The sequence below is a fragment of the Sphaeramia orbicularis genome, chromosome 12, assembly GCF_902148855.1.
Source record: "Sphaeramia orbicularis chromosome 12, fSphaOr1.1, whole genome shotgun sequence".
NCBI lineage: Eukaryota > Metazoa > Chordata > Actinopteri > Kurtiformes > Apogonidae > Sphaeramia > Sphaeramia orbicularis.
The window spans coordinates 6,049,654-6,071,576 of record NC_043968.1 but is presented as its reverse complement, the minus strand read 5'-3'; the positions used below and the strand labels follow the sequence as shown (position 1 = coordinate 6,071,576).

General features: G+C 39.3%; 1 protein-coding gene across 2 annotated transcripts in view; it reads right to left on the bottom strand.

Moving 5' to 3' along the window:
* Positions 1-21,325, bottom strand: part of slc26a1 (solute carrier family 26 member 1) — a 30,862-nt gene extending 9,537 nt beyond the window's left edge. The window contains exons 1-4 of one of the 2 annotated variants that reach the window (XM_030148476.1): positions 21,192-21,325; positions 5,644-6,109; positions 2,957-3,157; positions 1,443-1,689 (exon numbers count right to left, since the gene is read on the bottom strand). In XM_030148476.1, coding sequence (XP_030004336.1) covers positions 1,443-1,689; positions 2,957-3,157; positions 5,644-6,051 — 856 coding nt within the window. In that variant the 5' untranslated portion in view covers positions 6,052-6,109; positions 21,192-21,325. Of the gene's footprint in view, positions 1-1,442; positions 1,690-2,956; positions 3,158-5,643; positions 6,110-17,501; positions 17,571-21,191 lie in introns of those variants that run through there. The other variant, XM_030148477.1, reaches the window with a different exon arrangement.
* Between the last annotated feature and the right edge of the window lie 598 nt (positions 21,326-21,923).

Below are 21,923 nucleotides of genomic sequence, written 5' to 3'. Positions count from 1 at the left end.
GGTTCATTTTTGTTCTTCTGTCTTGTTTATATTTTATTTATTCTTATTTCACACTCTTTTATTCAATAATGTTTGTTCCTTTCCTAGGATTGAACTCAAATCCTGTTCTGATGTTAGTTGTGAACTGAGGGGCCGTTTACACGGCGTCGGATTCAGTCGACTCCGGGAAGATTTCATGGCGGATTAGCCTTCTGTTAACATGGAAACGGTGCCTAGAGTGCCTGAATCCGGAAATTTTTGATACCAGGGTCCAGGGTGGAACGTTATTGATACGCTCCGCATTTCAGCTCCGTGTTAACGCGAATCGGAGCGTTCCGGGGTAAAATATGACGTCACCGCATGCGCGCGCAGCCAAGAGCCGCCAGTTAACCCACTCCAGGCCAGTTGGTGGCGGTAATGCACCTCCAGGCTGGTTTGCCAGCCTCTATGACACAATAAAGCTGCAGAAAAAGAAGGAACAACCACAAGAACAATGGCCGGTTTCAGAACAACATACGTGCTGCTAACTGTGCTCAGTTTGCTGTCGCTTCTCCACCGCGTCTTTGTACGACCACTCGCCATTGTTGTTTGTAAATAGTGTTGTCCACCTCTTCTTCTTCTTCTTCTTCTCCTCATTTAAAGGCTGTCTAAACCGGAAATCATTTGTGCGCAGGCGTGTGTTTTACCGCCACTGTTTCCCTACAGCTCTACATCGCCAGCTACTGGTCTGGCATGGCCACTACAGCGTATTCAGCCGTCCTCGCGGACTCATGTTAACGCAGATCGTTATCATAGCGGCTTCGTCTTAACGCGGAATGATTTTATAACGCAAAGGAGAAATCTTTGCGGAATTACATCCTAGTGTTGCCGTGTAAACGTACCCTAATAGAATCTGAACATTTGAACAGGATCTGAAACTGGAATGTCTGTAAAACGGAATTTCAGTTTGAACACAGTTTGAACATTTGGTGATAGAACATTAGATCCTGTTGGGATCAAATACAAATGTGTTTAGGATTTGTGCAGATTTATGGTGTTAATCAATTCTTTCAGGAAATAATCATTTTTTAAAAAAGAAACAAACAAAAATTTGCCGTTTTAACAGTATCATGATATATCGTATGGTGATCCTAGTATTGGGATTTGTATCGTATCTCCAGATTCTTGCCGATACACAGCTCTAGTCAAAACACGGCATTCAAAATCTCTCTGACGGGACATTTTAGAGACAACTTGACAGATTAGTTTTGCTAAATGACCCACATTTTTACTTTTAAATTCATGTTGTCTTTAGTTGGACCATCAGGGATTATCCAAAACAAGGAGCTACTTTATATGGAAATAAACGCTGGAATGGCAGTCAGTTAAATTTCACTAACAGGACATGACTGTGTTTGGACCCAATAATTAAAAAAGTAGCACGTGTTGAAGAAAACAGTGGAAGAGAACTGCGATAACTGTACCTAAAACAGAAATGCAGATGGCACTGGTGATGAGGTCACACAGGTTTGTCTTGTGAATGTTGGAGAAGATGTTGATCCAGGTGACGACCACGGTGCCGTAACCCTGGTGACGGGGGATCTTCAGACCCAGCAGGTACTTAGCCTGGACCGTCAGGATGGTGAAGGAGGCTCCGGTGGCAAAACCATCCAGCATGGGAGTCGAGAGGTAGACGGAGACGAAGCCCAGACGAAACACCGCCATCAGGACCTGAGAGGAGACGCAGAGCAGTGAGGAAACACCAGGCAAGTTCACCGACGACAGCGGAGTTTGAGCCAAGGTTCCAGAAGGTTGGGATTTACATTCTAGTTTAGTTTGATTTAGTTTGGACTTTTTTTCTCTAATTCAGTTCGTTTTAATTAGTTTTTAGAGCAGGTTTGATAGTTTTTATTAGTTTTTGTTATTTTCTAAATGCTTAGTTGTAGTTCAGTTGTAGTTCAGTTGTAGTTCAGTTGTAGTTCAGTGGTCTCTTTTCTCTTCTTCTCTGTGCTCCTATTCAAATCAATCCCAGACAGGACTCTGCTGCTTTAGTCTCCATGTTTCCAGGTAGAGTGGGGACCAGAAGACGACTGGAAACCACAAGTGAACACAAGTGACGGAGCAAAAAGTGTCATATGGAGACAGGAGCTAAACTTGCTGAAGTGAAATAAATCTATTTCATATCAGTCCGACGTTGACAAAAACAAAAACGAAGGGAATTTTATCCATCATTTTTATACGGTCTAGTTAGTTTTGTAAACACACAATACAGTTTCAGTTAGTTATCGATTTTTCTTTTAACCCTTTCATGCATGAATTATGAGAACCTTAGTCAAGATTTTTTTCTTCAGTGTTTTTATTCCTCTTTAGGCATGAAAAAAAAACAATGCGATCAAGTTTTTTTTTCCTATGTAGTTACAAAAATATCCATGCATTTAATTTTTGAAGTAAAGAAACATGTTTAAAACCCAATATCAGAAAGTGATATGAAAACAATGAAATAAAAACATGTTTAATGCTGCTAATCTGATGTCTTCTCACATTTTAACATATTCTAATGCTAGTAATTACTCACTTCATGGAGATAATGTGCAAAAAAAAAAACTTCTTGTCAAACAAATAACAATTGATTTCCACTCAAACATGTCAGTGCAGATCAGGTTTATCAAGAACAGTACAGTTACAGTCATGGTCTGAATGTCAGTGTATTATTATGGGATGGTGCATGAGTGTCCACTGTGATGGCTGATCTGGAACTAAAACAACAAAACCCATGAATAAACAAGAGAACAGCTGGAGAAGAACTGACCACTGGAGTGACCTATGCATGAAAGGGTTAATTCTAGTTTTTATTTATTTCAGTTAATGAAAATGTTTTTACAGTTCTAGTTTTCGTCATTTCCTTAGTTTTCGATAACGATAATTACCTGGCAGTACTGCATAATATTTGTCATATTTTGCAGACATCGTTACTCTCACAGAACTGGGGTTTTCTTACCTGATAGATTCCCGCCAAGAATGTCAGCGCAGCAGCGACAGCGATGGCGTAGCACTCCTTCCCACACTGCACGCCCATGAGTTCCACCGTTTTAGTAGCTGTGAAGTTACCGTCCAATGAGCCGTTCAACACAACTGGACCAGATGTTTTTGAGTCCTCATTGAGGTCGAAACCCGCCAAGTACACCTCCTTATCCACCACCTGTCGACAGAAACCACCATCAAACCTCCGAAAGTCCAAGAAATGAAACTACAATAATCTACACCAAACGTATGTTTTTGGGTCGGTAATTACTTATATTTTCAGGAAAACGTATTTTGAGATGAGAAAAAATTTGAGGAGTTTTATGCATGTGAATGTTTTGGAAAGTGACAAAGTTTTCTGTCATCATTCTGGGTTCATTTTATAAACTCTCACACTGTAAAAAAAAATCTGTAATTTAACAGAATTTTTACTGTTTATTTTACAGATTTTTTTCTGTATTTTTAAGATACAGGAAAATATCAATGAAATGACAAAAACAGACTGTGATTTTACTTGTCAAATGGAAAATAACATGTAAAAACTGTAACTGAATAACCAAAAAATTTCCATTTTTTAAAAGATTTATTTCTTTTTTCGCAGAAAAATACAGTTAAAATACATTTACAAATGTCTCATAATCTCACAAATATTTCTTTTCTATTTATGAGATTAAACTGTTAATTTAAAGTTTAATACTGTAAAAAAAAAAAAAAAAATCAATAATAATAATAATAAAACCAGATAAAATTACTGACAATTAACTGTAACAGAAGTATTAGTTCTGTCAGTTGAACCAGACTTGTTTGTTAATTGACAAATATCTTGTGTAATTACAGGAGGTTTCACAACAAAAATGTTGAATAAATGTATTTGTGTGAATGTATAACATGTATAAGCACTGATAAACTGTCCAAATACAGTTTTTATCAGTGGATTGGACAACTGAGTCTCACTGAAAATTATTTATATATATATTTATATATATATTTATAGGGAACTGGATTGTTTAAATACATGTAAATATTCTTTATTAAACATTAAAAAGTCAAAAAATATGCAAAATCTCATGTAAAGTTAGAGCAAAAAACTGTATTTTAGTTATGGAAAATTACTGTATTTTTATGAGATGGTTATTTTCCGTTTTTTTTACAGTATTTTTTCGGCGCCCCTGCTGCCGGAATAATACTGATTTTTTTTTACGGGATTTTTTTTTTTTTTTTTTTTTACAGTGCATAAATAAACTACATTTATTCCAAATACACTGATATTTGACTATTATATCATTTATGTCATATTCTAAATACACAGGGTTTAAAGTTAATAATTGCATATCTCTATGCAAAATACGTTTGAATATAATGTTAATATGTAAATTATGTATATTGTAAAAAAAAAAAAAAAAAAGTATATGATATTGATAAATGAAATAAAAAATGTGTAATTTCATATTTACTATTGTTGTCCTTCTGTGACACTGACATTTTTCCAAACTCTTGCTATTTAGTTAAGATCAAATATTTTTTTCCTCTATAACCAATTATTAGGTTGTAAAATACAGGGTTTAATGTTTACACTGAATACATTACAGGATGAAAATGTCAGAGGAACTTTAATTCTGAAAACTTCATGCAAAAAATAGAAGTTCATTTTTTGTCCATCTGTGACGCTGTAGTTTTGAATATTTTTCATTCAAAAAAAATTTGAAACTAAATTTTCTAAACTAAACTAAATATCCTCCTGAGACACAGGAAAGTGAAAAATGTAGCTTTTTTACATTAAACAACAGTCTTGACTGGAAAGTGCATAATGCAACAGTTTATTCAGATGCATTTTTCAGATTATTTTTCATTTATTTTTAAATTTTTTTTAATGGAATGTCCTTTGTAATAGAAAGCATTTTTCAAATAAAACTGTCCAACTTTGGTCCCCTACAGAGGACCAGAACGTCTTGGTGGTCTCAGGAGGACTTGTCCGTTACCTGTCCTCCCATGAGGCTCATGAATCATGAATCAGGTGTTTTCCTACAGTTAATTCACTGATCATTAGGTCTGTGTACCAGCAAGAATCTGGTGATACGATACATATCACAATACTAGGATCACGATACGATATATCATGATACTGTCAAAAAGGCAATTTTTAGTTTGTTTCTGTTTTTTAAATGATTATTTCCTTGAAGAATTGAATTCCAGCAGAAATCTGCACAAATCCTAAACACATTTTTATTTGATCCCAACAGGATCTAATGTTCTATCAGCAAATGTTCAAACTGTGTTCAAACTGAAATTGTGTTTTCCAGACATTCCAGTTTCAGATCCTGTTCAAATGTTCAGATTCTATTAGTTCACAACTAACATCAGAACAGGATTTGAGTTCAATCCAAACAAAGGAACCAACACTATTGAGTAAAAGAGTGTGAAATAAGAATAAATAAAATATAAACAATAAAGAAAAACAAAAAACAAAAATTAACCTCCACAATATCTGCATTTGAATAAATACCTAAAATGTCGATACAGTACTTTTTAATATTGATACAGTATTGTGAAATGAAACATTGCGATCTATTGCAGAACCCATATTTCCTCCCAGCCCTCGTCACCAGAAGTTGGTGACATTAAAACGGGGTCACCAGCCAAAGGTTGGGTTCAAACGTGCCTTACCTGTCCAACCATGAGGCTCATGAGGCTGAAGATCCCCACAGAGACGTGTCTGGACGTTCCCATCAGGAAGTAGATGATGTTGGCGTAGAAGGAGGTGTACAGGCCGTAGATGGGCTCCACTCCGGCCAGCAGACAGTAGGCGATGGCCTGCGGTACCAGGATGATGCCGACGATGACCCCAGACATGAGGTCACCCCACACGTACTGCTTCAGTCTGTATTTGGGCAGCCAGCGCACCACAGGGAAGAACCCGGACAGGGTGGACCGGACTCTGGGTCCGGAACAGCTCAACCCCCGCTTCAGCTTCGACTTCAGAACCGAAGCCACTGGAGGACGCTGACGGACCTGACGCTCCAGGAGAGGAGGAGGGTCTGGGGAGGATTCTGCGACCCTGGTGACCTCCTCCATGGTTTAGAGGAGGAAGAGGAGGATGAACAGTGACAGGATGAAGAGGTCAGCTGTGCTCCTGCAGGAGAAGGAGAAGGAGGAGGAGAAGGAGGAGAAGGAGGAGAGGAGGGTATGAGCACGAATCTGGAGATACCATACACATCACATACTAGGATCACAATACGATATGTCACCATATATCATGATATTATTAAAAAGGACATTTTTTGTTTGTTTCTCTTTTTTTTAAATGATTATTTCCTTGAAGAACTGAATTCCAGCAGAAATCTGCACAAATCCTAAACACATTTGTATTTGATCCCAACAGGATCTAATGTTCTATCACCAAATGTTCAAACTGTGTTCAAACTGAAATTGTGTTTTCCAGACATTCCAGTTTCAGATCCTGTTCAAATGTTCAGATTCTATTAGTTCACAACTAACATCAGAACAGGTTTGAGTTCAATCCAAACAAAGGAACCAACATCTGCCTCTCAGACAGAAAAAAGTGCTTTTAGGAGGATTCAAATAACCAGTATTTAATAAAACAGTGTTGAAAAATTAATAAATAAGATATAAACAATAAAAAAAGCAAAAATGAACCTCCACAATATCTGCATCTGAATAAATACTAAAAATATCGATACAGAACTTTTAAATATCGATACAGTATTGTGAAATGAAATATTGCAGAACTGATATTTTCTAACAGCCCTAAGATGGAGGAGAGCAAGAAAAAACAAACACCAGTAATTATCAGTCTAATTAAAGCAGGTGTGAGTTCTACTCAGCCTGTTTGGTTGGGTCTGTCAAAATCCCACTGAAAACATAAAATCAACTGAAGGTGCAAAATGCATTTAGCAGTTTGACTTTATTTACTGATGGAAATGAACAGTATAACATGCAAGATTTACATTTACAGTTTTCATTTGTCTTCCTGAGACCCAGCAAAGTGTTTGTGTCCTCTGTAGGGGACGAGTTTAACAACTTTACTAAAAAAAAAAAACTGGAAAGGACATTTCATGAAAAATGAAAAGTCAAAACCTTTACTTTCCTGAATCTCAGGAGGTCATAGTCAAATATATTCCATAAAAAGAAGATTTTACATGAAATGAGGTAGTTCATTAAGCTTTAATTTAATTATATGATGGGTAATTTGTAAAATAAAATAAAATTAAAAGAAATTGTCAGGAGTCAGGGGTTAAAGGGTTAACATAAGTGTAGCTGTTGATATAACTTCCTTTAAAGTAAGTTTCTGAGGAAAAACGAGGTGATGAAAGTAGTTTGAACGCTCAAAAACCTTTGGGATCTGCTTCCTATCACACATGAGCGTAGCCTTCCTCATACAGTCGGTTGTTTTCAGTCACAGCTGTGTCTCCGCTGCGATAACCCAGTTACAGAGACCATAAAACACTAGACAGGACCTTTTATCAGCTGCTACCATCCAACACCGGCATGTGTTGGGAGTGAGACTTCCTGTGGCAGCGCTGGGCTCTCAGATAAAAAAAAAAAATCAAAAACAGGAATTTTCATGTTTTTTTCATGCTTCCTTACACAGGGCTCATTTGTTCTGCATGAGGTCTTTTTCCAAACACTGGGAGCTTTTATTATCTGAGGGTTTTGTGTTGAGAGCCTTAAAAAGAAAGAAAACAGAGCAGAGTGTGTTTGGACTTTAACATCTGGACAAACAGAATGAGCTTCACTCACTTTAATTTACAACACGTGAAACAGACAAAAGAGGCTGAATTAGTCTGGAGCGCCGGAGCTTCAACAGACAAACAGTGGAAAACAGACGAGGTTCACGGGAGTCGAACCCAAGACCTGAACGGCTTTGCAAACAACTGATTAAAGCCGTTTGTGTGAGCGTTTCTAATCAGTGTTGTGGCTGTTGATCATGTGATACAAAAGAACCCTGTGGTTGCTTAGAAATGACTAGTGTAGACACTTCCTGTGAGGGGCGGGGCTTAGCTTTCATGTTCTGTATGGATTTGATCTGCTCAGATTAAATTCATGTCAGCTCAGACAAACCCAGTGCAGCAGTAAACACAGCGCTCTGTCATCATGAGGAGGCGTGTCCTGGTTCTGAGGAGGAACAGGTTCGAACCACACTCCAATATTACAGATCCAAACTCTATTTATTTAGTTCGTTATTTTGTAAGAATAGATTATTACATTTTTCAAAACAACACGAAACAAAACAGCTCAGCATAAAAAGTCCATTTAAGTGTGTGTGTGTGTGTGTGTGTGTGTGTGTGTGTGTGTGTGTGTGTGTGTGGGGCTTAACATCAAATACCACATTAGCCCTGATTTTCTGATGCAACAAGATGTTCTACGCACTCCTGTGGAATTTTTTTGAAATTTTCATCCAAACCCCCCCCACCCCACCCCACTTTGAAAATTACTTTTTAAACTCTGAAACTCTGTAAATCTCCTCTTTCACAGCTCCTTCACTCTTTTGTCCAGTTCAGTGTCTAAATCTGTTCATGATGGGACATGTATGATCCTGTCAGTACCAGAGTGTATCATCAGAGCACTGTGGACTATGAACAGTCTAATGTCAAGGTCATGTTGGAGGTTAAAGGTCACCAAAAGGACTAGTTTTTTCAAAAATTCAGACCATTCTGACATTTATCAAATCTGTCCTCAGTTCTGTTCCTCTGGTTTCCTGGTGAGCCCCCCCCCCCCCCCCCCCCCCAGGCCTTTGGCCCTTTACCGACACAGTACAGACTACAGATTCAAACATGGACAGAACATCTGAATTTGCCGTCATTAGTGTGGTGGAAACACTAACACTTCATTCATTCATTCATTTTCTGAACCTGCTTTATCCTCACTAGGGTCACGGGGGCGGAGCCTATCCCAGCTACTTACGGGTGAAGGGGGGGTTCACCCTGGACATGTGACCAGTTCATCACAGACTGAACATACATACATACACTGTCACATTCGCACCTATGGGGGATTTAGATGAACCCAGTAACCTATCAGAGCATGTGTTTGGATGGTGGGAGGAGCCAGAGGACCAGAGAGAACATGTAAACTCCACACAGAAAGGTCCCACCCCCATGGACTAAAGGCCCCACCCCCATGTCCTGGTGTTGAATTGAACCCAGGACCTTCTGTCTGTGGCTCCAGGTCTCTCCTCTGCACCAACAGAACACATTCATGTAAATGTCAGTTGTGTGAAACTACCGTCTGTTCTGTTTTCATGTCTGTGTGGGTAAAACACTGAGGAAACAGTTGTGTTGAATGTGTCTGATTGAATGTCAGTTGTTTGTGGTCAGTAGATGTGTTCTGAGGAGAGAACCTGAGGCCAACATTTGGAAGAACCCACATGAACAGATGAGTTCCATCAAATATGCATTTACACCTTCTGTAGTGCACAGCACTCTGCAGACATGACATGTGTCACAAAAAAACACTGAAGGTCCAGCAGGAGCAGACTGACACATTGTACTTCATCAAAAGTGCAGAAGGTTTGAAAGCTGACAAAAAAAACCCACGTTTTCAGGGTTGAAAAAGTAATTTTTGGGGTGGGGGGGATTTGGGCTTGATTTGAAATTTTTTCACATTTTTGTATTCCCAAGACGTGGGAGCATTAGAAAATCTGAGCTAAAGTTGAATCTGAAAATTTTCCTGAAATAAGCCCCCCCCCCCCCCCCCCCTCCCCCAATTTAAGAGCAGATGAAAGCTCCAGACAGAACTGAGGACACATTTCCTTCAGTATAGTCAACCCTAACCCTAACTAACCCTATAGTCCAAGAAGGGTTTCCAAATGCCACTGAATATGTCGATCTTAGAATGTGCCAAACATGTCAGAAAGTCCAGTAGAAGGTGCTCCAGTATCAGCGTCCTCCATCCAGGAATAGTAGGAGGTTTGTCAGAAGCCCAGTGCAGTGGTATATTCTGTTGGGCATGGAATGTTCAAACACTACAGTTTCCTATTATGTTATTATTAATACACTTATATTTGGTCAAATAAGGAGAAGAGATAGAGGATCAAGGTCAGTGTGGGTTTGGAGAATTTTTCTAATTTCCAGTCAGACGGACTGCCAGGATCCCTGAACGTTAGGGGACGACCAGAGACAAAGTACAAATTAAACTGTATACTGTGGGTGTATACCACTGGAGGAGGGAAGGACGACAAATATCTGATCAATGAGCCAGTAAAAAAACAAAAAAAAACAAAGAGTGACTGGGAAAGAGTAGAATAGAATAGAGTAGAATAGAATAGAATAGAATAGAATAGCCCTTTATTGTCGTTGTAACTTGTAACATGTACAACAAAATTAAAAACAGAGTCCAATAGTCAGTGCATAATAAACTAAAAACAACACAAACACCACAGTCATAAACACAGAAACAAACACACGCAGCCGTTCGCTCTGCTCTTGCACCATCCCTGGATCACTGTACATGTGTGTGTTGTGTTACAGACAGTTTTTATGACACTGTGGTTGGTTATTGCTGTTGGGTAGAAGCTGTTTTTGAGTTTGTTTGTTCTTGATCAGATTGTCCTGGATTGCTGGTCTGATGGCAAATGGTTAACTCCAGACAAAAGCCCCCCCCCCCCCCCCCCCATCAGCACGAGTGGACAAAACGCTGGACAAAAATGGAGAAAATAAGTGCATTCATACGTCCTAAACTGGAACTACTGGCTTCATGTTGGGAAAAATGGGTCAATATGTGATCATCCAGAAGCCTGATTTTATTTTATATAAATGAACAATCACAGCTACAGTAAAAATGGGCCTCATGGAAAAATGACAATTTCACCAAAACTCTCATTTTTCAATGAAAAGTTTTTGTGCTTACAAGAGGTGGTTTTTCAGGTGTATGTAGTGAAACTGGTATATAGCGCAAAACTGCATTGGAAAGACCTTTTTATGCATCTAGAGTCACATGAACCAAAAAAAGTGGATGTTGATGGATGTTGTAACAAGTGAAGAAGAAGAGTTTTAAACCCACGAGGAAACCGAATCCTTTTTGAATTTACAGTAGAATGGGATAGAAGGGAAGTGAGCATTAAAGATTCAAAACAACAGATATTTACGTTTGTCTCCATGTTTATGGAATGACTTCTCATGACATAGAAAAGCAAATAGACATAGATAAATCATCACATTTGTGATTTCATGGAAAAACTGACGTTATGCACTTCTGTTTTTTCCACATTTAGTAAATATCAGTAAAGTTTAGGCTCTTTTGACTATTGACTGTTGAGAAAACTAATATATCAGCGATATAGACTTGAAAAAATGTACCTACAGTACATACGTAAAGATGGACGAATGTACAATGTACAGTACAGGCCAAAAGTTTGGACACACCTTCTCATTCTTTGCATTTTCTTTATTTTCATGACTATTTTCATTGTAGATTCTCACTGAAGGCATCAAAACTATGAATGAACACATGTGGAATTATGTACTTAACAAAAAAGTGTGAAATAACTGAAAACATCTCTTATATTCTAGTTTCTTCAAAGTATCCACCCTTAGCTCTGATGACTGTTCTGCACACTCTTGCCATTCTCTTGATGAGCTTCCAGAGGTAGTCACCTGAAATGGTTTCCTAACAGTCTTGAAGAAGTTCCCACAGATGCTTAGCACTTGTTGGCCCTTTTGCCTTCACTCTGCGGTCCAGCTCACCCCAAACCATCTGGATTGGGTTCAGGTCCGGTGACTGTGGAGGCCAGGTCATCTGGCGCAGCACTCCATCACTCTCCTTCTTGGTCAGATATCCCTCACACAGCCTGGAGGTGTGTTTGGGGTCATTGTCCTGTTGAAACATAAATGATGGTCCAACTAAACGCAGACCGGATGGAATGGCATGTCACTTCAGGATGCTGTGGTAGCCATGCTGATTCAGGTTGCCTTCAATCTTGAATAAATCCCCAACAGCGTCACCAGCAAAGCACCCCCACACCATCACACCTCCCCCTCCATGCTTCACGGTGGGAACCAGGCATGTAGCATCCATCCGTTCACCTTTTCTGCGTCGCACAAAGACACGGCGGTTGGATCCAAAGATCTGAAATTTGGACTCATCAGACCAAAGCACAGATTTCCACTGGTCTAATGTCCATTCCTTGGGTTTCTTGGCCCAAATAAATCTCTTGTGTTTGTTGCCTCTCCTGAGCAGTGGTTTCCTAGCAGCTGTTTGACCATGAAGGCCTGATTCACGCAGTCTCCTCTTAACAGTTGTTGTAGAGATGTGTCTGCTGCTAGAGCTCTGTGTGGTATTCATCTGGTCTCTAATCTGAGCTGCTGTTAATTTGCGATTTCTGAGGCTGGTGACTCAGATGAACTTATCTTCAGCATCAGAGGTGACTCTTGGTCTTCCTTTCCTGGGGCGGTCCTCATGTGAGCCAGTTTCGTTGGAGCGCTTGATGGTTTTTGCGACTGCACTTGGGGACACATTCAAAGTTTTTGAAATGTTCTAGACTGACTGACCTTCATTTCTTAAAGTAATGATGGCCACTCGTTTGTCTTTACTTAGCTGATTGGTTCTCGCCATAATATGCATTCTAACAGTTGTCCAATAGGGCTGTCAGCTGTGCATCAACCTGACTTCTGCACAACACAACTGATGGTCCCAACCCCATCAATAAGGCAAGAAATTCCACTAAGTAACCCTGACAAGGCACAGCTATGAAGTGGAAACCATTTCAGGTGACTACCTCTGGAAGCTCATCAAGAGAATGCCAAGAGTGTGCAAAGCAGTCATCAGAGCTAAGGGTGGCTACTTTGAAGAAACTAGAATATAAGAGATGTTTTCAATTATTTCACACTTTTTTGTTAAGTACATAATTCCACATGTGTTCATTCATAGTTTTGATGCCTTCAGTGAGAATCTACAATGAAAATAGTCATGAAAATAAAGAAAATGCAAAGAATGAGAAGGTGTGTCCAAACTTTTGGCCTGTACTGTATGTTTGAATATATGTATGAGCCTCAGATGCACGTCAATGGAAAATTAATAATTAACCCTTAAAGACCCAAACATCCACCAACGACCAAAATAATCTACTGATCTAAACTGTTTAATTCCTGCTGATCCACTAGTCCTATCAATACATGTCAATGATTGGTGTCAAATACAGTTCTTCATCTTTTCATGGTCATCAGCTATGACCATATTTAGACATTCAGAGGCTTCGTAGTTACCGTGGAAACACTGTCATTTTCTACAACATTAGTTGCTTTTCCACTGACCCTCAAATTGTGCACATATAACTTGTGCATAAAAATTTACCTAATGGAAAAACGACAATTTGCCACAAGTCTCATTTTTCGATTAAAAATTTTTGCATTGGCAAGAGGTGGTTTTTCGGGTGTAGCGCAAATGGTATATCACACAAAACTGCAATGGAAAGACATTTTTCGCAAATAGTCAGGTGAATTAAAAAACTGGATGTTGACGGATGTTAAAACAAGAGAAGAAGAAACATGTGTGGACACACCAGGAAACCACATCATTTTTACATTCAGTAGGAGGTAGAGGGGGAATATAGAATAATAATGAATATACACTCTATATCCAACAGTATTCCCTCACCTGCTTTGACTCCCATATGAATGTCAGGTCCATCCCATTCCTAGTCTATGGGTTCAGTCTGACGTGGCTCCACCCTTTGCAGCTCTAACAGCTTCAACTCTTCTGGGAAGGCTGTCCACAAGGTTTAGGAGTGTGTTCATGGGAATTTTGGACCGTTCTTCCAGAAGTGCATTTGTGAGGTCACACACTGATGTTGGACAGAAGGCCTGGCTCTCAGTCTGCGCTCTAATTCATCCAAAGGTGTTCTGTGGGGTTGAGGTCAGGACTGTGTGCAGGCCAGTCCAGTTCATCCACACCAGACTCTGTCCTCCATGTCCAAATGGACCTTGCTTTGTGCACTGGTGCACAGTCATGTTGGAAGAGGAAGGGGCCGGCTCCAAACTGTTCCCACAAAGTTGGGAGCATGGAATTGTCCAAAATGTCTTGGTCTGCTGAAGCAAGACCTGGATGACAGAGTCTGGCGTGGATGAACTGGACTGGCCTGCACACAGTCCTGACCTCAACCCCACAGAACACCTTTGGATGAATTAGAGCGCAGACTGAGAGCCAGGCCTTCTGTCCAGCATCAGTGTGGGACCTCACAAATGCACTTCTGGAGGAATGGTCCAAAATTCCCATGAACACACTCCTAAACCTTGTGGACAGCCTTCCCAGAAGAGTTGAAGCTGTTAGAGCTGCAAAGGGTGGAGCCACGTCAGACTGAACCCTATTGATTAAGAATGGGATGGCACTTAAGTTCATATGTGAGTCAAGGCAGGTGAGGGAATACTTTTGGATATATAGTGTATCTGTAAATCAACACCATATTTATGTTCATCGCCATGTTTATGGAATGACTTCTCATGTCATCTCACGATAAATAAACTAATCATCGCATTTGTGATTTAATGGAAAAACTGACATTACGCACTTCTGTTTTTTCGACATTTAGTAAATATCAGTAAAGTTTTGTGCAGATGTCCAATGGAAAAGTGAGTGTAGACTCACCAGCCAAACCCATGGAGTTGGATCAGTGACAGTGGAGGGACACACTGGGTTTACGATCAGTTAATGAGAGATTTTACTAAAAAAAGCCACATTTTCTTCAGTTTTCTCTGTTTTTGATATAATAAAATAACCTCAACTTTAATCTGAGCTTTTCTGAACATCTACATGACCAGTAAATTAAATACAGGAAAATACATGATTTATTCTTGAAAACACAAAATATAAAGCATAATATTAGAATAAATGATGATAAATCAGTTAAGAAAGGTTGAAAATTCATTTGTAAACCGCTACAAAAGTAGTACTGGGTCTTTATGGGTTAAAATTGAAAGTAATAAAGCACAATAACCACAACACATGCACCTTGTTTTTCTAACTCTGCCTTGTACACATCCTACAGCACTTGGATGTTTTCTTATTTGCTGTACATATCTCTCATCATAGTTTGCTTTGTATATTTCAGTAGTTCTAAAGTAGCACATGTGTATTTAATATTTTATTCTAGAGCTTTTGCACACGCCTATATTTTTGTCTTTATTATTTTGTGCAATATTTTTATTTAGTCTTTTTTGTGTTTTTGCTGCTAAACTGATTTTCATTGTTCCTTTGACAGTGCCAATAAAGAGCTATTCTAATATTATATTATATATTCTAATTATGTCTACATCAAATAAAATGATCTATAAAAAGGGGGTTTCTACTTTTATGGACTTACATATCCTACATTTGGAAAAAATAAGGATTTTTTTTTTTAAAGAACAAGTTACAATTTGATAAGATTTGGTCAGGTCTAATCTATTACCTAAGAAATAACCATTATTGGACTCATATCACGTCACATTTTTATCATAAACTATAATTATAACAGTGGATGGGAGGTCGGGTTTGTTTAGAGACCTTTTTGTGTAGTTCTCATTTTTGCAAAAATGTTAAATCTAAAATAAATCTATACTACATTTTTGTGCTACATTTTAAAATATCTTTCAATAAAACATAGATAATAATGATGAATGCCATCAGTTCATTTTTATCCTTCCCTTTTTAACCTCATCTTTTTCTGGATGATTAATGACTTGAATATTTAAGGCATTTTTAATCATTTCAAAGCAGTGCATGTGCAGAATCTCACTCTAAGTTATAAGCACTTTGAGACATCAGAAAATAAATTAACAGTTTTATTTTTATTAAAATAAAATTATTTGATTATAATAATAATATAATTATATAATATATAATAATTTATTTGATTTTCACATAGTAAAAAACATACACATAAATACATGTTGGTGAAAAACTGTGATGGATAAAAATCCTCCCTGTGTTGTGTAGTTAATACATTTATGTGTGTTCCTTCTGTAAAATGTGCTTTAACTTCCTGTAAAAACTTCTGTTAATAAAAACAAATCATTTAAGAAACAAAAATTGTGATGGACAGTTACCAAAAACCTTTAAGGGGTTTAACAAGTGGCAACCTCCAGATTTCAAAGATTATGTACAACTGCAATTATAAATTAATTATTCATTAATTAAATTATTTGCCAGCTGCACAAAAGTATATTTTCAACAAATAAAATTCCACGATATACCAAGCTTAGAAAAGTATCCCATGTGGAAAATTACATTCAGGAGCAGAGTTTTCACAACTTTTTCAACTGAATTTGAGGAAAATCTTTAAGAAGAGTTAGCAGATTATTCCATATTTTACAACAGAAAAGTAAGTAGTTTTATAACAGTTTAGTATCATTTTACCAACGCTGAGAGTTTAACACTTGATAAAAATAGATTTGAAAAGACTAGAAAAGACTAAACAGAGGATAAATAAATAAATAAACAAGGTTGACCGTCCTGCACCGTTTAATTCTGAACAGTGTTGAATGAGTTTAATTCAGTGTTTTTCAACCTTGGGGTTGGGACCCCACGTGGGGTCGCCTGAAATTTACAGTAATTGATTAAAAAAAAAAAGAACATAAACAAAAAAACAAAACTTACTAATAATAAATACATGGTGAGTTGACAGACAATCCCAATCTATAACAGACAAACTGTGGTTGTGAAACTGCAGCACTGTGGTTCTGTTTGTGTCAAATGTTCACTGTGGTCAGTTTCAGATGCTGCAGCTCTTTCATAATTCATAGTTTCAGTTCTTGTTTGTTCAGTATTAATTGTCCTCCTTGTAAATCCCAGCTGGACTGACTGGACAGATCCTGAGCCTTTGTGCAGTAATCTACACCTGGATTTACTGCCTCTGTCCACGATAATAGACATTATATAGACTAACTGTCCTCTAAAATTAACATTTATTTGCAAACGTTGTATAACAAACTATTACATGATCAAAAACAAATTAATTTTAGCAAAAAACATGTTTCTGTTTTGAATGTCTGGGGTCGCCACAAATGTTTGATGTTAAAATGGGGTCAGGAGCCAAAAAAGGTTGGAAACCAGTGGTGTAATGATTAGACAAAACAATTCACATTGCAACAAACTTTCAGTTAAATTAACTTATTTAGTGTGTTGGACTTAAAATAGCAATTCCATTCAAATCAAGCATTTCAGTTTAATACATTCCAGTTTTCATTACTCATTACTGAATTTTTAAAGGCAACAAGTTCGCACAGATTTTTGAAGTCAACTCTACTTATCCGCTCTTCCTGTGCAGATTTGGCCGAGAAAAGACTAAACAGAGGATAAATAAATAAACAAGGCTGACCGTCCTGCACCGTTTAATTCTGAACAGTGTTGAATGACTTTAAAGGATGATTCATTCCAGCAGATTGAAGACATGATTGACTTTATGTGGAAAAGTCTGAGTCTCACAGATACTTTTGAGTGCAATGGGATTGTTTGTATGATCTGGAAGTTCTTTAAAGTGGACAGAGTAGTCCAGTTTCAGTCAGCGGAGCGTGGTAAAGTAAAGGACTCACCTACTGCGACGTCTTCAAACCAGGTCCAGCTCTGAGTCAAACACTTCACCTCTACCTCCACTCTGTCTGTCTGCCTCTCTGTTCGTCTGTTTCTATGTCTCTCCCTCTTCCTGATGTCATCAGGGCAGTGTGACGGCAGGACGTGTGTGTGTGTGTGTGTGTGTGTGTGTGTGTGTGTGTGTGTGTGTGTGTGTGTGTGTGTGAGATCTGTGGTGAATAAATACTCAGATAAGGGCAGCCCTTTGCTCACCCCACGGACATTTCCTATTGGCTCTGGCACTGGGAGTGGGCGGGCTTGGCATCTTCTACCTTTACTGAAAGTTAAATGTGTATGTGGACACGAGGACGTCAATCCAAAAAAGCATCTAATGATGTAAGATGTTTAAATTAACTTTAGTTTAATTTAATTTAACATTTTTGAAGTTTCTGAGTTTTCTCTCTGTTGTGAAGGTGGAAACTAATAAAACTCATGTAGTATGATGAATGGAGATGCTTGGTTTTATGTTCAGTCACTGAAACAGTTTACTGAAAAGTCACTTTTTATTAATCATTCATTCATTCATTCATTCATTCATTTTCAGAACCTGCTTTATCCTCACTCGGGTCATAGGGGTCACTGGAGCCTATCCCATACACTTATGGGTGAAGGCGGGGTTCACCCTGGACATGTGACCAGAAACAAACAACCACTGACATTCACCCCTATGGACCATTTAGATGAACCAATTAACCTATCAGGGCAGGTGTTTGGATGGTGGGAGGAGCCAGAGTACCCGTATGATTATGATGATGATGATTATCATTATTAATATTATTACCTCCGCCAAGGAGGTTATGTTTTTGCCAGGGTTTGTTTGTTTGTTTGTCTGTTTGTTTGTTTGTCTGTTTGTTTGTCCGTTAGTGTGCAACATAACTCAAAAAGTTATGGACAGATTTGGATGAAATTTTCAGGGTTTGTTGGAAATGGGATACGGAAGAAATTATTAAATTTTGGTGGTGATCGGGGGGGGGGGGCACTGATCAGCCTTGGCGGAGGTCTGTGCTCTCCAAGTGCTTCTAGTTATTATTATTATTATTATTATTATTATTATTATTATTATTATTATACATTCATTCATTCATTCATTTTCTGAACCCACTTTATCCTCACTAGGGTCACGGGGGTCTCTTGGAGCCTATCCCAGCTACATAGGGGCGAAGGCGGGGTACACCCTGGACAAGTTGCCAGTTCATCGCAGGGCTACATGTGTGTGGGTGTGTGTGTGTGCGCATGTGTGTGTGTGTGCACACGCGCACATGTGTATGTGTGTGTACATGTGTGTGGGTGTGTGTTCTGCTGAATGCCATCATTGTCAGATGGGATGGCGATGCAAACACAGAAGTCTGTTAAACTGTCTGCTTCTGTCAGTGGAAGCTCAGATCTGCTGCAGTTCTGAGTAAAACAACAGGAACATACAGGTAAAGCAGTGCATTATGGGTAGAACTATGGAAGTGTGTGGTGTATGAACATGAGCAGAGTGGAAGGACACGTTACTGATGTAAAAAAGACCAAACATAAGCCTTTGTTTTGTGTTTGTGTCTGCTGTCGCTCATCGCTGTTGTTTCCTTCATTATTATCCAACAACCACCACATGGCAGGATTAACCCTTTACTGGCCAAGTGACTATTTTTGGTCATTTCCACATGAATTACAAGACAGTGACAGCAACAGTTCCAGTGAGTCAACAATCTGAGGTCTAATGTGGTCTACAGGGTCTGTCAGGTCTAATGTGGTCTACAGGGTCTGTCAGGTCCGATGTGGTCTCCAGGGTCTGTCAGGTCCGATGTGGTCTCCAGGGTCTGTCAGATCCGATGTGGTCTCCAGGGTCTGTCAGGTCTAATGTGGTCTCCAGGGTCTGTCAGGTCTGATGTGGTCTCCAGGGTCTGTCAGGTCTAATGTGGTCTCCAGGGTCTGTCAGGTCTAATGTGGTCTCCAGGGTCTGTCAGGTCTAATGTGGTCTACAGGGTCTGTTAGGTCCAGTGTGGTCTCCAGGGTCTGTCAGGTCTGATGTGGTCTCCAGGGTCTGTCAGGTCTAATGTGGTCTCCAGGGTCTGTCAGGTCCGATGCGGTCTCCAGGGTCTGTCAGGTCTAATGTGGTCTACAGGGTCTGTTAGGTCCAATGTGGTCTCCAGGGTCTGTCAGGTCTAATGTGGTCTACAGGGTCTGTCAGGTCTAATGTGGTCTACAGGGTCTGTCAGGTCTAATGTGGTCTCCAGGGTCTGTCAGGTCCGATGCGGTCTCCAGGGTCTGTTAGGTCCAATGTGGTCTCCAGGGTCTGTCATGTTCAAAGGGGTCATGTGGACGTGGACAGGGGTCTGGACCAGCACACATGTTGGTCTAATGTTCTAAACCACATGTTCCTTTCACCTCACTCTGCAAAAATCTAAATCTGACCCAGTGTATGTCTCATTTCTGTTCCAAATATCTGATCACACTTAAACTCAGACAGACTCACCTACAGAGGAACTGTTCAGTCAGACAGAAGAACTGATTTAGAGACTATAGATCTGGAAAATCTGATTTCAACAAATCTGAACAAGATCATTTTCACTTGTTCCAGTGGCAGATTGTTTTGTTTATCCTCCTCAGACCCAGGAAATGTCAGCAGTACCAGCTTTTTTTTGTTTTTTATTCAATCAGTGCCGATATTGGAAACATCCTGATGCAACAGTTTTTTCAGATGCAGTTTTTAAACATTTTATGGAATGTCCTTTGTGGTGGAAAGTTTTCTTTCTTTTTTTTGTAAAAAGTTGTGAAACTCTTGTCCACATGTGGACAGAAAACCCACAGCTGGGTCTGAGGATGTTCATTCAAGATTTATTTATTTTTGCTTAATTCAAGCAAAAAAAAACATCTGCCAGTGGAATAAGTGAAAATTATCTTGGTCAGATTTGTTGAAATCAGATTTTCCAGATCCATTGTCTAAAAATCAGTTCTTTTATCTCACTGAAAAGTTCCTTTGTCGGTGATTCTGACCGATTAGCTCCACCAAGAAGGGTGTGTTTCTGCCTGGGTGGGTTGGTTGTTTGTTGGTTGGTTGGTTGTTTGTTGGTTGGTTGGTTGGTTGGTTGGTTAGTTAGCAAGATAACTCAAAAAGTCATGGACAGATTTTCATCCAATTTTCAGGAAATGTTGATACTGACACAAGGAACAAATGATTAAATTTTCATGGTGAATGGGGGGTTGGGGGGTGTGGGGGGCTGATCTGCTTTGGTGGAGGTCTGAGCTCTCCGAGTGCTTTTCTAGTTTTAAGTGTGATGTGATATTTGGAGTAAAAATGAGAAAATACACTTGGTCAGATTTACATTTTTACAGTGTACGTGTATTTTTCCTGTATTTTTTGTAATGTATACTTCTTGGACATTTATTTATTTTTTGCCACTTATGGGCAAGGAACTAAATATGGTAACTTCTTTGACCTTGATTTTCGACATGACAGTACAAAATTTTGAAAAATTTCACCAAAGTAATGAAGTCTTGGTATGTTCTCCAATAACACACTATGGTTGACGTGTAATTTCAGAGGATTTCTTTAAAGGATTAAAGCGCTGCTCCTTTAAATGCACCGGCTGCATCCATGTGTCTGCACGTCTGCTCCACTGGCTGCTTTGTTTTCTGCTAAAGGACCAGTCAAACGTGGGAAAACTCACCCTGACAGAAGGAGCAGCTCGTAGGGGACCTGGAGGACAGCTTCTCCATACCTCCAGCACCTCCAGCACCTCCTGGACGTCCTGGACCTGCACCTCCAGCAGCTCCTGCACCTCCCTCAGCTCCTCCATCCACCATCCGCCTGCTGCTGGTTCCCTCTCCACGGCTGCTCTGACGGCTGGAGACAGGCTGCTTCCTGCTTCCTACTGCAAAGCATGATGGGATCAGCACCATGTCTGCTCTCCTCAGTGATTGGAGCGATGTGGGGGGGAGGGGAGAGATGAGGAGGGAAGAGGGGGAGTGGTTGTCATGGTAACAAAGCTCCTCCGGACTGCGTTTGTGTGTTTCTTTCTGTGACGTCCTCTGACTGTGAATATAAATGGACTCTTTCACTTCTTTTGTACTCCATCATGCTGCTGCTGCTGCTGAGGGGTTCAGCTTGAACAGAATTTGGGACTTTTATTGTTGGCGCATGGGATGAAAATGACTAGTAAAAGCAGTGGTGATAAAAGTTAGTTTTGCTAACCCTGTAAGCCCAGACTTTGTTTTTACTAAAATACTTTAATTCCAATGAACTGAAATGATTTCAGTTTGATTCCATTCCTTTAAAATGTTCAGTATTTTCAACTAATTTGTAGACAGAGTGGAAAGTATGAAACAGTTTCAGTTGAATGGATTTAAATCCCTCAGTTTTAGTCCTGACCACACCTGTTTATCTGTGCAGTGCATTGTGG